Source organism: Kwoniella pini, chromosome 4 (assembly GCF_000512605.2).
Source record: "Kwoniella pini CBS 10737 chromosome 4, complete sequence".
Lineage (NCBI taxonomy): Eukaryota > Fungi > Basidiomycota > Tremellomycetes > Tremellales > Cryptococcaceae > Kwoniella > Kwoniella pini.
In genome coordinates, this window is record NC_091719.1 from 848,288 (window position 1) to 866,524 (window position 18,237).

The 18,237-nt window shown below is 37.8% G+C and overlaps 7 protein-coding genes across 7 annotated transcripts; 2 read left to right on the forward strand and 5 right to left on the reverse strand.

Annotated features, from left to right (window-relative positions):
• Positions 1-811: 811 nt before the first annotated feature.
• Positions 812-3,977, reverse strand: I206_103330 (uncharacterized protein; the record flags this gene model as incomplete). Its single annotated transcript, XM_019153433.1, has 6 exons — positions 812-865; positions 941-1,118; positions 1,186-1,250; positions 1,317-3,639; positions 3,697-3,777; positions 3,874-3,977. 6 exons carry the CDS (start codon positions 3,975-3,977, stop codon positions 812-814), a joined length of 2,805 nt encoding a protein of 934 aa, XP_019013594.1.
• Positions 3,978-4,755: 778 nt separating this feature from the next.
• I206_103331 (40S ribosomal uS9 domain-containing protein) lies at positions 4,756-5,553 on the reverse strand (the record flags this gene model as incomplete). Its single annotated transcript, XM_019153432.1, has 3 exons — positions 4,756-4,945; positions 5,039-5,188; positions 5,441-5,553. The coding sequence occupies 3 exons, from the start codon at positions 5,551-5,553 to the stop codon at positions 4,756-4,758; spliced, it is 453 nt and encodes a 150-aa protein (XP_019013593.1).
• A 1,159-nt stretch (positions 5,554-6,712) lies between these two features.
• I206_103332 (uncharacterized protein) lies at positions 6,713-7,490 on the reverse strand (the record flags this gene model as incomplete). The annotated part of the gene is made up of 4 exons (XM_019153431.1): positions 6,713-6,798; positions 6,864-6,985; positions 7,053-7,145; positions 7,204-7,490. 4 exons carry the CDS (start codon positions 7,488-7,490, stop codon positions 6,713-6,715), a joined length of 588 nt encoding a protein of 195 aa, XP_019013592.1.
• Positions 7,491-8,392: 902 nt separating this feature from the next.
• Positions 8,393-10,005, forward strand: I206_103333 (mitochondrial 54S ribosomal protein uL4m; the record flags this gene model as incomplete). Its single annotated transcript, XM_019153430.1, has 6 exons — positions 8,393-8,431; positions 8,499-8,751; positions 8,849-8,943; positions 9,009-9,107; positions 9,183-9,291; positions 9,377-10,005. The coding sequence occupies 6 exons, from the start codon at positions 8,393-8,395 to the stop codon at positions 10,003-10,005; spliced, it is 1,224 nt and encodes a 407-aa protein (XP_019013591.1).
• Positions 10,006-10,146: 141 nt separating this feature from the next.
• I206_103334 (uncharacterized protein) lies at positions 10,147-12,516 on the reverse strand (the record flags this gene model as incomplete). Its single annotated transcript, XM_019153429.1, has 10 exons — positions 10,147-10,728; positions 10,788-10,835; positions 10,889-10,940; positions 11,001-11,143; positions 11,209-11,613; positions 11,669-11,772; positions 11,826-11,933; positions 11,983-11,996; positions 12,070-12,233; positions 12,292-12,516. The coding sequence occupies 10 exons, from the start codon at positions 12,514-12,516 to the stop codon at positions 10,147-10,149; spliced, it is 1,845 nt and encodes a 614-aa protein (XP_019013590.1).
• Positions 12,517-12,873: 357 nt separating this feature from the next.
• On the forward strand, positions 12,874-14,335 carry I206_103335 (uncharacterized protein; the record flags this gene model as incomplete). The annotated part of the gene is made up of 5 exons (XM_019153428.1): positions 12,874-13,425; positions 13,485-13,607; positions 13,735-13,974; positions 14,031-14,121; positions 14,196-14,335. The coding sequence occupies 5 exons, from the start codon at positions 12,874-12,876 to the stop codon at positions 14,333-14,335; spliced, it is 1,146 nt and encodes a 381-aa protein (XP_019013589.1).
• Positions 14,336-14,876: 541 nt separating this feature from the next.
• On the reverse strand, positions 14,877-16,788 carry I206_103336 (uncharacterized protein; the record flags this gene model as incomplete). The annotated part of the gene is made up of 2 exons (XM_019153427.1): positions 14,877-15,892; positions 15,960-16,788. The coding sequence occupies 2 exons, from the start codon at positions 16,786-16,788 to the stop codon at positions 14,877-14,879; spliced, it is 1,845 nt and encodes a 614-aa protein (XP_019013588.1).
• Positions 16,789-18,237: the final 1,449 nt, after the last annotated feature.

Sequence of the window (18,237 nt, forward strand, 5' to 3'; positions counted from 1 at the left end):
AAACTATGAATGTATTATAAATGATTAAAATCCTTCTGACAGGTAAAAACTTAGAGTCTGAAATCGAAGCTTGCTTTGATCTAAATAAATCTTGCAGTATAGATCAAAATTTACTTATATATGTAGAAATTACAATTTAAAATGCAATAATTTTGAGATCATAAAAATAGTAAATCTTTGTTTGATCGTACGTGATTACTCGTATGCCTCATCAAATAAAATCAGCCACAGCAAATAAGTATCGATAATTTGATTGTAGACAATAAGTACGTAGGACTCGATCGGATTCACTGTTGATGATGATGATGATGCAAGCACTTCAAATCGGCATCAGATGTCAAATGTGCTTTGATAGGTTTACGATACGTTGAACTTCGGAAGCTCTTTTCACTCATAAATTCGCTTCCCAATGGAAATACGTAAAATTACGATCATCGAGATTCAATCGGACTGGAATCAGATCTGTTCCAAAAGTTACTTACCAAATCAAATGGAATTACAAAAAGTATATTCCGAAATCTCTAGCATGACGCTATCTGTGTTTGAATGTTTTACGGTAAGAGATGTATTAAGCTAAATTGATATCCTCTTCAAAACGTGTGATCGATATAGGACTGGAATTCCAAAGTGCATTGTTAGATCAAAGAATTCAGTCTCTTACAATTCCTGATAAACTAGCATCTACTTGAGTTGACGAAATAAAACAAGTATCAGATGCATACATGATTTCGCGAATTACAATATACATAAGAAAGTATACTATATAAATCATAATCATTCATTATTATTCGTATTTTTCGACTCGTTTAGATCAATCTAAATCATCTAAAGATTTCTCTTCAGATAATTCACCATGTACTCTTACCTAAAATGAAATAGAACATCTTTTAGCGAACTGAATACTGAGCAAGTAGTAGACTGAAGAATGGATCTGACTCACTCTATACAAACAAGTGAAATCACCTCCATAATTACTCTCAACTTTGAAAATTACTATTCCGACTTTGATGTTCAAATCTCGAATTTCATCTGAAATAGGGAAAGTCTGTATATTTGAAATTGAATTGATATCGTAAGATATCGTTCCTAGTGGTAAATGATCCGGTACGTTTTCAGATCTAATCAAGAATAAATCAATATCACAACTTATCTATCTTATGAATAAATGAACATAATATTACACACTCGTTCTTCTGTGACCAATATTCAGCTACCTTTCGCTTATCATCCTCATTATCAATTACCCCCATCTACAGATACATCACTTGAAGATTAGCTTACTATTCAAAACAACTGAAGATCAAGATACAACTCACAATAGTGATGACTTTTGGCGCAGTAGTCATATCTAGAGCTAATTCTTTTGGGGCATGTTCAATCGTTATATCCGTTATGCCAACGCGTCTAGTTAACATTATACCTAAACTACCTTGTGATCCTGTAAAGGGCCAACAACTTCCTACAGAGGTATCGGGATGAAGGGCAGTCGCAGGTGGTCGACCTTGAACGTCTTTAGATCCCATAATTAATTTGCCTAATTTCGACGAAGTCGATAGAACGAGGGTATCGGAAGTGAGTTGTGGAATCACTCTCGCTCCAGCAGTGAATAAAGCATAATCAGTTCGAGCTATCGTATCTTTCGAATATTTGAGAAGAGCCATATCAATCAAATCGTTGAAAAGAGAAGTTATATCATCCCCTTTGTTTGATTTTATAGTCACGCTTGATTTTGCCGCTGAAGTTGTTTTGTGTGATTGACCTGAGGTCGAAGATCGAATTGATGATAATTCAGCTCGCAATGAGTCAAGTTGATGGTCCAGCACATTTTGGAAATCGTCTTTTGTCAAATATTCCACTGTCGGTGATCTTGATTTTTGGTCATTGAATACCTCTTCCGCCCATTGTCTAATTTTGCTCTCATCCATTTCTACAGCTTGCTTTTGTCCTTTAATATTGGTTGAAGAGCTGGAAGAAGTGAGAGCTTGTTTAACTAGAGCTTCAGTATCCGTGCGAGAGATCATAATCTTCTTCATTTCGTTCCAGAATTTGGGATCGATATCTATCGTACCCCTTGAATTCACTCGAATAGGTACGAGATCAGGTAAAATACGTTCTAGGGCAGATCTTAACCGCCCATCATCAAGCGCATCAGAAACTTTCTTTTCTACCTGTCCAACACGGTTTTTAAGATCTTGTATATCTTGATTGTTTTTATCGGAAGCTCGTATCCTGCCGTCGTGTGCTATTGCCGTCGATTCAGATTTGGCAACTCTATCGCCTAAACCTTTGATTTCTGCGCGAAGCGAATCAAAAGAATGTTGTAAAGCTCTGATGCCTTTATCTCCATGTCCTCGCAACGACTCCACACTTTTCGTTTCTAACATGAGGGCATTTTCTAGATCATCCATCCTACCAAGCATATTATGAGTCGATTGCTTGTTTTCAGCCTGCCCATTACTAAGTGATTTCAACATCCCTGATATGTCAGCAGTGACTTGCTCTAAAGACGTTATTCTAGCTGCAACTTCATCTATTGAACTCGGCGGAGATTCTGGGGCTTTATAGGTACCTTGTCGCCTGAAAGGTGCGTCTAGCGCTCGCAAAGCCAAATTGAGAGCTACAAGACCACCAACATATTTCCACCAATCTTGCTTTACTCGTTTCAGTACCCCTTGACTCGAACCGAATATCCTCTCTGTTGGTCGTATGAGGATAGAATGGAGTATAGTAGTCACAGATTCCACTATAAATTGTAGACCCAACACGATTCCGTGCAAGATATTCGTGATTACTGTTCTAATTGAACCAGGGCCTCTGCGACGAGGGTGAAAAGTCGGTACAGGTGACTTCCTATCTGTCCTTGGACTGAGTGCACGTAGCAAACGAGCTGGAGTGGGAGATTTTGAGTATCGTCCATTCGGAACCTCCATCAAAGGTGACAAAGCTCTTTGAGGATGAGATTGAGAATGATCTTCGTAGCCATTTTCCTGTTCTTCATCGCTTCCATCATTATAAGAATCGCTTTTTCGTCCTTTACGCCTTTGACGAGGTTGTATACCTAATCCCATACCTAAATAACCCTCCCCTCTTTCTGGTCTAATGCCTCTTGTCCCTGCTCTTCCATCTAAAGCACCACCTTTGACTATTCCTTCACCTTCACCATCAGAATCTGAATCAGTTCCGTAAATCTGATCATCTTCTCCAGGTCTATAAGGTAGATCTTCTGCTAAAGCCTTTCCTTTGCGTCTCTTTCCATTTGTATCTGATATTCTAGGTCCTACTGAATTTCTATTTTTTTGAGCTTGTTTTACAAATTCTTCCTCTTCTGCATAATTATAGCTTTCCCCGGAACCATTCCCTATACCTCCATTACCTATTGATGAAAATGATGAATATGCATTAGAATTATCGAAATCGCCATTCTCATCTTCAGTAGATTTCAAGAAGAATCTAACGGGTGATAAAGCTCTTGCAGCTTGTTGTAGTTGTTCGGCAGGTGACCTAGCTCTATTAGATCCTCCTTTTTGCGATCGATTCGAAGGCGGTTTGTGCGTTGATGAGGTATGTGATTGGAATGAAAGGTCAGAGGGTAGAGGGAGATGTTGGCCAGTCTGAGCGGCATGAAAGGCGGCAGCGATGCTTTAAAGGACGTCAATGAGCGATCCTTCACCATAGATGGAATGAGATGAAACCTACTTCACGCTTGTATCCTTGAATCCAAGGGAGGCGCTCGTCGTACCCTTCTTGCTTCGTGGATTCGGCACTTTTAGAGAAGCACTGATGCGACTTTGAATCAGTATCGGGGCATTCATAATTCACGTGATGGAAGGATGTGACTAGTACTAGCGTGGAAGCAAGAAACGAGGAACATACCTCGTCATGCTGTCGCCATCCCAGTCCTCCTCCCCAACATTACTCCTAACACTCCTTGCACTTCGAGCAGGTGATGGCGGTGGTATCGATCGTCTAGGCGGCATGGTTTGATGCGAAGCGATTCAACGACAGGGCATAAAATCAAGATAGGTTATATATCTGAATTCATGTGGTGTGGCGTGTGAGGGGAATACGTGTTGAAGGAAGAAAGGTTGGTTAATGAGGTAAAGTAATGTTGTTTATTTTTCCGAAACACAAATTCACCTCAGACTGATGACTAATTCTTCGTGTTACTATTGGTAGAGAACGTCGTTGGAGGAGAGATAGTATACGAGGATGAAGGTTTTACCAACAAGTGACTATGGTGAAAGATTGAGAAGCATGTCGAGCTTGTGAATGTCATTAATGCTTTCAGTGACTGCTCATGTTGTTGCTTCGCGCGACGAGGACATGGACAAGTTGATTGTGTTTTGTTTTTACAGGGTCAATAAGCGTGTAGAACACGTGACAATTAATAAACCTGAAATGACAACTCAATTCTAGTTAACATCAATCTCACTAACAATCCTATGCGATTGTGTTAAGATTAAACATCAAGGTCAACACTGATAAGCACAATGTGCGCATCCGTCCACTAGCTCAACAATACACAGTGCTGTCCAATCCTCATGCAGATAATAGAAAATCCGGTATTTTGTCATGATATACATCTCTCCCAAATAAATCCAACGACCAAAAAAATCTTCTCTCGAAATACTCCCAAAAGCCTTTTTGACCTGTACAATGGACATCTGAAGGAATATGTAAGAAAAGATACGTTTGACGAGTGACTTATCGGTAAGACTGAACAGGTGAAAAAGACATTAGCATTTAGCATTTGATTTACATGGGAATATATCCCAGCATGCATTTTATTAAACTCACTTTTTGTCGTCTCGATCTGGCACCACGACCACCGAACTTCTTGGGTTCTGTTCTTCTTGGATCAGCAACGAGGAGAGTTCTGTCGTAGGCGATGAGAGTCTTTTTCAATTCAAGGGCAGAAGCAGCATCTTCGTTCTTGGCGTAGAAGCTATAAATATTGAAAATCATTTCGTAAGTCAGCCTTTGAATCTGATTTTACCGTTCCGTGATCTTCTACGTAACGTGACGAAAGACAACTCACGCAACGATACCCTTGGCAATGGCTTGTCGGAGAGCGTAAATTTGAGATACGTGACCACCACCTTTTACTCTAAGTCTGATATCGAGGTTGGCGAGCTTCTCGGGACCGACAACGAGGATAGGTTCGTAGACCTTGTATCGAAGGACAACGCTATATTGTCAATATTGAGTCAGTATACCGTTCATTCTTATTTCTTCAACCCTCGTCACAGTTTTCCAATTCTCCTGCCTGTGCCTATCAATTCGATCTAGCAAACCATATGCACATTTGACGCCGTCTGTATTCTTTCACCAATATGATCCTGATTACTATTATTCCATGACAAACTCCGTTATATCTATATCCTCATATCCTGGTATATTCTCATTGATTCTTGCCCAATATATGCGAAACCTCACTTACGGCTCAACAAGGGAGATAGGAGATCCGTTCAATCTAACGAGACCTCGTCCAGGGGTGACATGAGCCACAGCGGTGGCAGTCTTCTTCTTGCCGAAAGTTTGAACGGCTGACATTTTTCTATATTATTTTCCAACACAGATAATTCCAGAGTTTTAAACAATTTTGATGATAGGTTTTATAAGATGATAGCGATATCGAAAGATGGACAACAAATGTAAAATAAATGATCAGCACCTCTTCTTTCTCCAAGCAGCTCAATATAATGATTTGAATCGAAAGTATATACTCACAATCTTGCTGTGTAGAAAAGGAAAAATCAACAAAAACCTTTAAAATTCAATAAACCTTGAAATTCAAATGTCGAATTGCAGCTTTGCTTGCTTTGCCTGAATGCTGTACGTAGTACTAACAGAGGACAGCAGCTAGTATTGGTAGTAGTACTGTTACACTGTAACAAAAATGAATGCATGGCTGAAGCACGATATCCAACCCAAGTGAGTGTGGCACTATTCTCCGCGGAAGTAATTAAGCTGACTTGACCAGTGGCAATGACTTAAACGCCGACAACAACGCAGCTTATCTCCGATGAACGCGATTGCATTCTTTGCTTGATTCGCCTTGCTCTACTTCACATGTACTGGGTTGTTTGGTTCGATGAATCGTCTAAATGCACCAGCGGTTGCATATTTGCTGCTTCGGTCCCCATCATCGCCAGGTATATATCGAACATCATTCCTGTATCCGAGTCTCACCTTGAATCTACAAAAATTCGTTTGACAGACTCGCGGGAATTTTGATGAAGTATCTCGAGATGTTGGGTTCTAATTAATCCGCGAAATCCCCCTTAACCTACTTGCTAAACAGACTGAATTGGCTCATATATGCAGGATGGTCAAAAACGTTCATTGGAGGCTAGACGAAATGTTACTGTGCTTGGAAGTCGTGGTAGCTCAATATCGAGCAAAGAGTTTTCCTATATCATTCATGCCCATAAAAAGTAAATACCACAAATATAAATCCTCTTTAATCACATCGTTTGAGATATTCAAACAATATATACAAGATACAACAAGATCTCGTTCCAATGAGATTTTGAGGAGAGTATCATTGAAGAACCCCGTTATAGAGGGTTTTGATGTATATATTAGTTTGGAGTAGGTATCAAAGAGAGAATTATAGGTTAATCGAAGCGCTGTTGAAAGCGAGAATAAAAAATAATTTACAACAACAATCTGATACAAATTGAGTGACTACTACAAGAGGAGGTTGGGTTTAATAATATTGATTATTGTATGGATATCCATAAGCTCCCAAAGGTGTAGCGGATCCACCAATAGCATTACCAGATGAAGAGTCACCTAATACCCAATTAATGTGAATTAACAAGATTTCAAATTTCATCAGATATGAAGAAAAAGCTTACCTCCATCACCTGCATTACCACTTGCAACGTTTAATGCATCTAAATTACCTGCTGCATTGGCGTTATCATAGTAATACCAGTTACCGTTGGAATAGTATGGACCAGCGTTATTGTTTTGGTTACTGATCATTATCAAATCAGCTTATCTAATTTACTTTTGCTATGACATTCAACAGATAACCAACTTACATATTACCACCATTGGTATTACCACCTACTCCAGAATAAGCACTTCCACCATTGGAAGTAGTGATGACTGGTTGACCATTAACATATGAAACGCTTTTCATTCCAAATTGATATCAGCAAAAATTCTATTTAAACTGCTTTAAGGACTTACGTTTGAGAACCAACTCCTCCTATAGCATTACCAGAAGTAGCTTTACCTCCATCACCTGCATTACCAGAAGCGATTCCCAATACGTCATCACCTCCTGCAATACCTGAATTACCTTGAGCAGAATTATTTTCAGATAAAGATCCACCAATTGAAGATCCTCCTGCACCTGTGTAAGCTGATCCTCCGTCTCTAATCATGATTGAGTTACCAGTATTGATAGGAGCGGCAGAAACTAAAATAGCAGAAGTTGAAATAGCGTAAAAAGCAAAAGTAATTGTAGTTCTCATTTTATTTGATATTTTTGGTTGTTGTTGAGTAGAAAATAGTTGTGAATGAGTGTAATGAGCTTTATTCAAAATTAGCTTAAAGAAGTGGATTTATTTGTTAGTTGATTTATTTGTTTGTTTGAAGTTTAGTTCTTTACAAAAGAAAATGATAAATTTGAAAAGCTTTATCAAAAGGCTGGAACTTATGTGGTAATTATTGAAAACAAAAAAAGTGAGAAAAAATTGGGCAAAATGAATAATAAGAAAAGATAAAGCGAAATGAAGTGAATGAAGAAAGGAAAGATAAAGTAATATGAATAATTCAAGACGGTTATATATCTTCTCAATCCACCTTTATTACCCCAAGTATAATCCTTAATATGCGATTAGTATCAGATGAATTTTAGTATGATTCAGGAAATTATGGATCTTGATTTCGAAAGCGACCAAATCAGTTTGGTTTTACTTTGTTCCAAAAGCATTGTATTGAATTAATTTAAACCCTCCCATTCATTTCTTATGTATGTTTCGGTTTGACGAGTCTCGATTGGGGAAATTCATAATTGTCGCACGGCTGAAAAGTCTTGTCGATTCAAACGATAGAGTCCCGTCATATGATTTGCTTATTCGTTTGACCAAGGATGTATTCGGACATGCGGAATACTCAGTAGAAGCTGACGATTCCTATTTGCATAAGATTTTATGAGATTATATATCAGAGTACTAAAGCGTAATAATAATTTAGCTTGGTGTACTTGTACTGAATTTTATAATTGACCTAGCGGCGCTCTCCACCAACGATTCTTGTTGGTTGGAAAAGTTAAAGAGATGTTCATTGTTCTTTCCGATACTCATCCGTTCAAGCTTGATTTTGACAAATCATACGATTCCATTCCATAATCGATTAAGACAGAAACTGCAAAATGAAGTCCGCCGCTAGACTTATACCTACACTGACACAAGTGAGCTGGATATTCAAGCCTTTCTTCTGGGACATTCAGCTGACAATGGTTTATCTGAATTTTATAGCCATTGAGAAATTCTACTCGACCTATATCACGAACAATCCTTACTAAATCCATAACAGCCGGACCAAGTAGACTTCCTCGTTTTTACGCTACAACTTCAAGTCCACCAACAAATAATCTAGCTCAAGAGCAAAGTCCACAAAGTCAAGCGGAGGAATTTGAGGGAGAAGATGAAATACCTTCGAATATTAATTTCGAAGAATTGAGTGAAGAAGCTGATGAGCGGATCAACGATTTTTTGGGTCATGGTGATGGTGAGCTGACTCTCTCGCCATCAATGAAGATTTTTGATAGAGCTCAACATCGCTTATTGGTTATCTCAAATAAAATGCTAATCATATGCGATGATAGAATTCACATCACTCTCAAATGGTTCTCGATCCGATCCTATCTTCTTGCCTATATCCTCTTTAGCTTCACCAACACCTACCTTAGCTGCAGATTCCGTAAGTCCTCATATAATTGTTGTCTTCTGGCTTCGTTTCACTGACGAGCCTATAATGCGATAAAGGACTTGGTCATCTCACTCCCTCCTGATATTTTCGCTCAACCCATTAGAAGAGATATTTTACATAGATGTGTAGTTTGGTATCTTTCCCTTTTAAGATCTGTAAGTAGAGGTTGTCATTCCGTAAAACACACGGATCAGAAGATAGATTCTAACCCTTTTTCTGCGAACAATCAGGGTACCAAAACTACGAAATCTAGATCAACAGTGAATTATTCAGGTAGAAAACTTAGACCACAAAAGGGTACTGGTAGAGCGAGAGTAGGAGATGCATCAAGTGGAACTCGTGGGTACAATGTCTCTTGCACTCATTCGTAATCGTTCTGAATTTGCCAACAAACTTGCACTAACTATGTTTTTCTTCTCCTTAGGTCGAGGAGGTGCACCAATTCATCCTATATTCGCTAAAGATTGGTCACAAAAATTACCTCGTAAAGTAAGAGCATTAGGTTTAAAAATAGCTCTTACATCAAAATTAAATTCAGGTTTATTAAGAGTTGTACAAAATTTAAATGAAGGAGAATGGAAAGGAACAAATGAAGCAAAAAGAGCATTATCAGATTCAATAATTAAAATTGAAAAAAATCAAATTAAAAATATAGAAATGGAACCAATTATTCCAATAGGTAATAATAATCAAGAGATTCAAAATCATGTTGAAGAAGAAGAAAAAGAAAAAGAAGGAGAATTAGAAATAATAGATAAATTTGGATCATCAAAAGATTTATCAATTCTTTTCATTTATTCACCAAATCAAATACATCATCAAAATGAAAATTTAATAAATTTTGAAAAATCAATTAAAAATTTAAAAAATGTTGAATTATTATGTATTGATCAAGTTGAAGTTTATCATATTTTAAAATACAAATGGTTAATTATGGAAGGTGATTCAATTGATTTTTTAACTGGATTAAATGATTTACAAAATGAATTAAATATCATTCCTGAACCATTAGAAGAAGAAGAAGAAGAATTATTTGAAAAAAAACAAATTTAATGATTTAGAAATTGTTAGTTTAAAATTTTCGGAAATTATTGGGAATTTGTATGATATTTATTAAAGTACATGAATTACCCAAATATGCATCATATTTTGATTTGATATAACAATTTAATTTTATATAATACATCTGTTCCTTTATTTACTTTGTCTACTTGTTGGAGTTGTATTTCCAGAAGGGACGTCAAAATGTTCAACACCTTCATATTCACCAAAATTATCTTCTTCTTCTTCTTTAATAACTTTATCATCATCATCAAATGGATTTTTTTCTTTATTATATATACTAGTCGAATTTGGATTAATTCGATATTGATTATTATGATCTTCACCTTCATGTAAATCTTCTTCTTCATCACCTAATAAACCTCTTCTTTCACCTGTTCCACCTTTTAATCCTCCAATTCCTTTTCCTTTTCCTTTATTTTCTTCTTTTTCTTTTTCTAATTCATCATTATTATCTGATGTATCATCACTAACACTTCCTACTTCCCAAAGTACATCTCTAGGTTCTACAATTCCATCAGATAAAGCATCTATATCATCTCCTTCATATTTACTTGATGATTCGTCTAGAACTCCTTCACTACTATTTATACCCGCTGCAGAAGGTGTTCTGGCATGTGAACGTGGTCGTAAACGCATAGAATTAGATGGTTGAGCAGATACAGTATATGGATCTGGAGCTGATTTAGCGGATGATTTTAAGGATAATAATACCTATAACAAATAACATCTTTTAGCTTTGTGCGAGAAAAGACAAGTTGAATTTAGCTTACAACGCCAGAGATCAACACTCCGATAGAAATGAATACAGCAACCAAGACCTGTTCACACTTGTCAGCTAGCTTCAAGATCACATTTTTAATTCATAGCTCACCCATCGAGCATATTGTCCAGCTTCATCGTAAAATATGAGTGAATTGATGAAGCTATACCGTCAAGTCAATACCCTGTTACCCTCAGATTGTACACCAAAAATTCTGACTTACCCAAACGCAGTATATCCAGCGTAGAAAAGCGGTACCACCACAACGGTATCTGCGCATTTCAATGCTCGATCTAAGCAGACTATCTGCAATACCGCAGTGATGATGACAAATAGCAAAGTCACAATGGCGGAAAAATGGACGAGCTGCCATTGTCGCATGTTTCAGCGGCCATATGTATACAATTTACGACACAAAGTACGTCACTCACAGGATGTCCAGGTAGACCGAACAGCTTGACAGCAGCCTTGGTAAATACCAAACACAATCCCGCCAAACTACCGCCGGTAACAGCCCATCCCATGCCTTGTAGCCAAATCAGCCTAGCATCGTCTGTCCTTCCAAACCAAATTTCTAAACGTCGTACCGCTTTACTCTTTAAGCTTTTGATTTGCTTCGATATCCTTCCGAAAAAGCCTACTATTGCATTCGGTGATTTGGGGCGGGATGTAGGGAGCTCAAGTGTAGGCGAAGGTAAGGGTGAGAAAGAAGCTCTTGACGAGACGACTGAGGCGAAAAGGGATGAGACTAGGTACGCAGATGCGGTGAAGAGGACGATGAATAAGAAGTAGAATAACCATGATGCTCGACTCCAGAGCGAGTTGAGTCTATCTGTCTGTTAGTATTGATTCCTCAAATGAATCGCAATGGTGACGAGCTTGCCTTTCAACGTCCACAGACTGCGTCAAGCCATGATTGATACTCGAAAAGATTATGATTAGAATAACCCCTAATATTATGATAATGGTACCCTGTATATCAGTCGGTGTGACAGCTGATTCTGAAGTCAGCTTCTAGTATTCCGATCTAAGGGATGAAGTAGCTTACGAGTTCCGACAAGCCAACGGGCAAAGAGGAAATTGAAAACTAAGGAGGATGATCCGAGGGGTGCAACCCAGTCAGGCCGTAAATACCGTAAAGCCAATGGTGAACCAACTATACGAATTGTCAGCTTGGTTCCGATAATAGGCTGAGAAAGACTTACAGACTTGTGAAGCTCTTAAGACGGCATAAAGGCAAATCTCAGCTCATATTTAAAAGACCTTCTTCTCATTCAAATATCGGAACTCACATATACATCCCCATTCCACTTAACCATAATACTCTCATCCACTCTTTCTTCCTTTGTCGTTTAGGTATACTTTGTTGTCTAACATGATCTAATTTTGTCAAATTCAATCCTAACGCATTAAAAAGCGAAGACACTAGGACAATTAATAATCCTATAATTGTATTCTAAACAAAACATCGAATCAGTCATGAAACTTTATAGTATGTATTGAATTTGACTGACAAGAACATATGATCCTTCCGAATTCGATATTGTATTTATATCAGGATCTGATATGGTCGAATTGTCAAATACATCAAATGGACTCGTTCCATTCGGATAACCTAATCCGAAATCTATACCATTACCGTTATTTGTATCTGATAAAGAAGTTGAAATTATATCGAATAATGTTGAAGTTACCGATACTATATCGTCAATTGTAGGTGTAGGCGTTATTTCATCCATATCTCCTGATGTTCCCGCGTATTGTGACTTTATTTTGGGTCAGATCCACAACCCGATACATAGGTTGCTTAAATGTGTACCAGATGAAAAGAGGAATGTACTTTCTGTGATGATCATGTCGGTGGCCGGGTCGGGTAAGTGAAGGCAGGCACAATGCTGTATCACGTGACTGGTGATATGTTGACGTCAGGATTGTTGACATGTTGGACTCGCAACTTGTAGATCGCTTTTAAATCTCTTTCAACCTTGTTCTACTTATCATCTCCTGCAATATAAATTCGTTAATCTTAAATCATTTCACAAATTGCAGCACAAATCAAGCAGGTACAATTACAATGTCACCCCAAATTGATTACAATGCCACCCCAAATTGCTAAAGAAACCTCAAAAATCATGTCAACAGCCAAGAATGTCCCTCACTCATCTCTTGACGAGTCGACAAGTTCAACTTCTTCTTCTCGCCACTTAGCTCAAGTCCGTAGTGCAGCTAGTTCAAGTAGGATCGTCACTACACCTAGCGTTAATATGTCAATTCCTTCTTCCCGAATGCAACCAGAACCAGTGCTCGCTGTCCATTATGGGCGATACAATCGAAAGCACGTAAAGCCAGATCTTTTCTTAGATGAACCCGTTGAACCCGAGATACACCACGTCGTCGAAAATGCTGTCAAGCTTGCAGAATGCATCATATCGCATCCTGATGGGCTACCTCTCGCTTCAAGCATCATGCTGGAAGACAGTACAGCTCAAGGGCAAATCATGAATGCTATAACGCATGCTTTATTTAGGACTAAGGTGATTGTAGTGTTAGAGATGATGGCATTCAATGAAGCAGGGTTCCATGTCAGGGCATCGGAGACTAACAAGAACTTGGAGCTCAACAACAAGACAATCTATCTTAACGAATTCGTGAGTTTTCCGACGTGTGCTGTTCGCCAAAACTGCTGTCAAGCTGACAGATTAATTAGCTTGCTTCCCGCTTAGTTGACAGCTTTCGACATTCCGAAGAGTGTCCGGAAGATTACCACAGGCTACTGTTCCTCGTAGCAATGACCTTTTCTCATGAGCTTGTACATCTTATACGACGTCCCGTGAGTTTTCTTGGCTTCTGCTTCGGTATACGATTTAGCAATCTTGCTTGATCGGTGCTTGTACACCTCATATGGCTATCGCATCGCTGTTCACGATATTGAAGTATTGAACTGATGTTCGGTGAAGGTCTCACAACTCCTCGCTACTGCCGGCATATCGGTGGCTGAATTTACCCCTCCCAAATCAGGTCCGCGTGCGCAGTACTCCTCTGAAGGAGGATGGGCTTTCGAACGAGGTCTCATGCAGGGACAATTGAACGGAGCGTGGGCGTATGATGCTTCACAGAGCAGTTCAGATGATCTCGGTATAGAACAATTGACACTTGAAGACCAGATCAAGGGAGCAGCTGTGCATCGAGCGTATAAAGTGAGTCGTTCAGCTGTACGGTCTAGAATCGCGCGCTCATGGGGACGCAAACATAGGAGACGCCATACGATATGTTGTGTATCACCCGTGGTGAGCCGCCGAAGTTGTACGAGGTTGATGATAGTTGGGTATCGGAATGCTTTCGAGGTGAGACTCACAAACTTTCTCACTACACTCCATGATTAATGATTTGTTCTGACTCGTTGACGTCGCCCAAATAGCGTTCGAGAGCGGTGATTTTTCTGTCATCGAATTTCCTCCCGCAGTCATTGAGGAGCCTATAGATGAGAATGATATAGAGATGATAAAGTTCAAGAGGAATGAACCCACTGTCGATATAATCAATGTCAAGGAAAAGTAAAATGTCAATTTTTTATTTGTAGCTTTAGATTCTCTCTCCCGATCAAACCATGTCCGAATTGTATTTTGTAGCCTTTGAAACGAATGAAACGAACCAAACGTATACACGAGTAGCGATATTCAGTGATTTGTATTGTTGTATAATGAAATTTGTCGATTATCCGATATGTATCATGTCAAAAAAACATAGCTCACTTGAAGATTGGACAATTAGATGTCATTTCGTTAATATAGGTTTCGATAAGGGTATATATGTATATATAGCTAACTAGGATCGAGTATAAGATTTATGACAGGTAAATAAGGAAATAACCAAAACAAAAACATATCAAATGATCTCGTTGAAATATTACATAAAATTAACATAAATCGTTCGTTTCAAAGACAATGAAAGTCCAAATCATTAAAAAATAAAACAACCAAAACAACCAAAATATACAAACAGCGTTTAGAACAACTGAGATAGCTTTTTTCTTTGAAAAGATAAAATAGATCATCCCTTTATCAACAGACGCCTTAAAATCGCCTCGGTCGACTATTATTTAGGCAGGTTGTGAATATTGTGAATCCCAATTTTGTTCAGTAATATAAGGAGATTGGAATCCATAAGCTTCTTGTTGTTGTTGTTGTTGTTGTTGCTGTTGTTGGTGTTGATGTAAATATTCCATTTGTTGTTGTTGCATATATCCACCATTCAAATTTGATCTTTGATAATAACCTGCTGAAGTATTAGGTACATTTGCTGAATGTGGAAAAGCGGGAGAATCAATTGGTGAAGGTGTTGCGGTCGTTGCATTTGGATGAGAATGATGTCCATGAGTTAAAATCGGTGCTAAATGATGTTGATTAGTATATTGTCTTTGTTGTTGTTGTTGTTGTGCTATTTGTGCAGCTTGTTGTTGTTGTTGCTGTTGTTGTTGTTGTTGTTGTTCTGGATTAGGTGATCTTGAAGAATAATCTGAATGTACTTCTGAAGTAGCATATCCATAAGGTGATAAATGACTTGTATTAGCAGAATTTGATGAACTAGATGCAGTAGAAGATAATCTAGTTTCACCCCAAATATGTGGTGATAAATGTTGATTTGAAGGATGAGTATAAGCAAAAGGTGAAGGTGAAGTTGTATATGGTGAATCATATGAAAATTGATTTTGTTGAGGTTGATTCGTTAATGCTAATCCAGGTAATCTTGGATGATTTTTCGATTTTTTATTAACATTTCCTGTACTTGTAGAATTATTATATCCTGTTAAATCATAATTGATATTTTCCTTATTATCATCTAAAGTAAGTAATGAATGTGATCTTTTACCATTTATAGGTTCAGGTGATCCATTTGAAATTGAAGAATTGATAATAGGTAATTCAATTGTTAAATCTGAAGTTAAATCACCTATTTGTCTTCTTCGTTCTTCTTCTTTAGCTATAATGTAAATTTCTCTTAAGATAGCAAGTTTTGATGCTGAAATTAAAGCGCTAGTCTCAGCTGTTGATAATTGTAATCTAGCCACATTGACAGATGGATTTCGAATAATAGACATGAGAAGTAATTTTCGTTCTGCAAGGAATTTCACAAAGAGTCAGAGTATGTTTATATATTTATACATGATGGATGACAAACTTACCATCTTTAGGAAGATGATCGGGTTCTCTATGCTTGACACCTTCAGGCCACCAAGTAGGTTTGAATTCTTCACCTTTGTTATAAGGAAATTTCATTTGCTTTTTAGGTTCAATAATTTTAATCCAAGCTTTAACAACTAATTTACAAGTTTGTTGTTGTAAATTAGTAAATCTATCCATATAAAAGCCTTCAATTTGTTCAGGTTTTAAAACGATATTTTGCATTGGAGTAAGAGATGTTGAAGTTGAACAAGGTGTTAATGATCTAGGTGTATTTGATGTAACTGGAAAAGTAGAATACATTCCACTAGGAGATAATTTTTTATTTATATTTGTTGAAATACCAAGTCCAGTTCCAGATGATTTAAGAGGAGTTTCCAAATTTGTAATATCCAATTCATCATCAACCATTGTTTTATCAGGATCAATTTCTTCACCTTCAACTTCTTCATTTAAATTATCTTCACCTTCAATATTTTCTTCAACAAGATTATCTTCATCTAAAACAGGTACTTCACCTTTTTCTTCTAATCTTCTAATTTCATCCCATCTTCTAATCATTTCTTGTTTTACTCTAGCAGCTTCTTTTTCTAATTCTTTCTTATTTAATACACCACCACCTTCTTTATCTTTTACTGCTGATTGAAGTAATTCAGAAGCGAAGATGTCTGTATCTCCTTTTGGCGATATCCAAGCGATTACAAATTGACTTCCATTGATAAAAGATGCTTTACCTAAAGCTCTCAATATCAAGTCTCGCTTGGATTTGTAATGTCTTGTACACCGCGGTAAAGCGTGATAAGGCGTTGTTCGTACTGGAATTCGTGGCATTATCTGTAATTATCATGGTATGTGTTAGTTGAGGTGGATTCTGAATGCCAAGATGATCAAAAGCCTACTCACGTTAGGTTATAGGATATGATATGTTGTGGAGCGCGTATTCTTTCGTTATGGTATATCGTATAAATGACAGCGATTGTCGATTAAATGAGTGTCGTTGGGACGTGTTAAAGATAATGATTATCAGGTATCAAGCAAGGATCAACCAGTGGTCACTTTTTAGATATCGATAGGTCTTTATTCTATAAGATGATCCGCAGTGGGTGTGAGTTAGTAGCTTAAGTAAGGGAGGTGGGGTTATTTTTAAGTATAACGATTACAGGAATCAAGATGAAATAGATGAATGGAAGGGGAAGATGATCATCAATAGTTGGTATGATATATCAAGATATTCCATGTAGTGCGTTATTTACTTTTTTGCCAAGTATCGATGCAAACACATCGGATACTCCATAGTAGGTATAAGTTGGCGTTGTTGACATCGTATACTGATTAGTCTTCACAACAGAGAAAAAAGAAAACAGTCACCACACCTTCCTTAACGTTCGTCACCTAAATCCAAGGGAAAACACATGATATTCAATTTCCGACTCCTTTTACCAACAACCAAAGCATATAATCCAAGGATTAGCCCTAATGGAAAAAAAGTTTAAATGATCCTAGATATCGGAAATCAATAAGGGTCGCCCATTACATTTCATTTCGTTTTAGGTGAACAGCAAGGGAGGATCGTTAAAATCAAATAACAGTCGCGTTCGTTTTATCCTAAAAATCAAAAAATGATATGTCACATCGGAAATTCCTCAAATCTCAGGGTCAAATTCCGTTCCGACTTATCCTAAAACTTTACTACTCGTCTAACCCCATAAATTACGCGTTAGAAATTCGATCGTGCAGGCTTGAAACATCCAGTACTTGAATGATAGAGAAGATAAATACCCACTAGGGTGCCTGTGCAGGAATAGAGGCGATCATATAATACATCACGTCAAACATCGCGCCTCGCTTCGTTAAACCGTTTAGTTTGAAAGCTTAAAAGTCGATCAGCAGGCCATGCGTTACATCCAGCTCAATTGCATACGTAAAATAACTAACTATAATGACTATTTATTCGATGGTCCATTTATCGATTATCTCCTAAATTCGGTTGATTGAATGCCACATCTCGTGTTGAGCACCCCTATTTGAGGGGACTCCGCAATTTAAAGTGTTGTCACCGTTGTCATCTGCACTCGGGATTAGATGTCTTGAACGTTGAAATTTAGCTTGACAATATGGTCAAAATGATTTATTAACGCGTTCAGATTATCAAGAGACGACCGAGGAGACGTTCTTAGACATCCCGTCACATCGCCACCCAAGTTACAACTGGCTATATCTGTCGAGCTGGTCCTGGTGAATATTACACTCGCTTGGCAACAGAATCGCAGTCCAATTTGC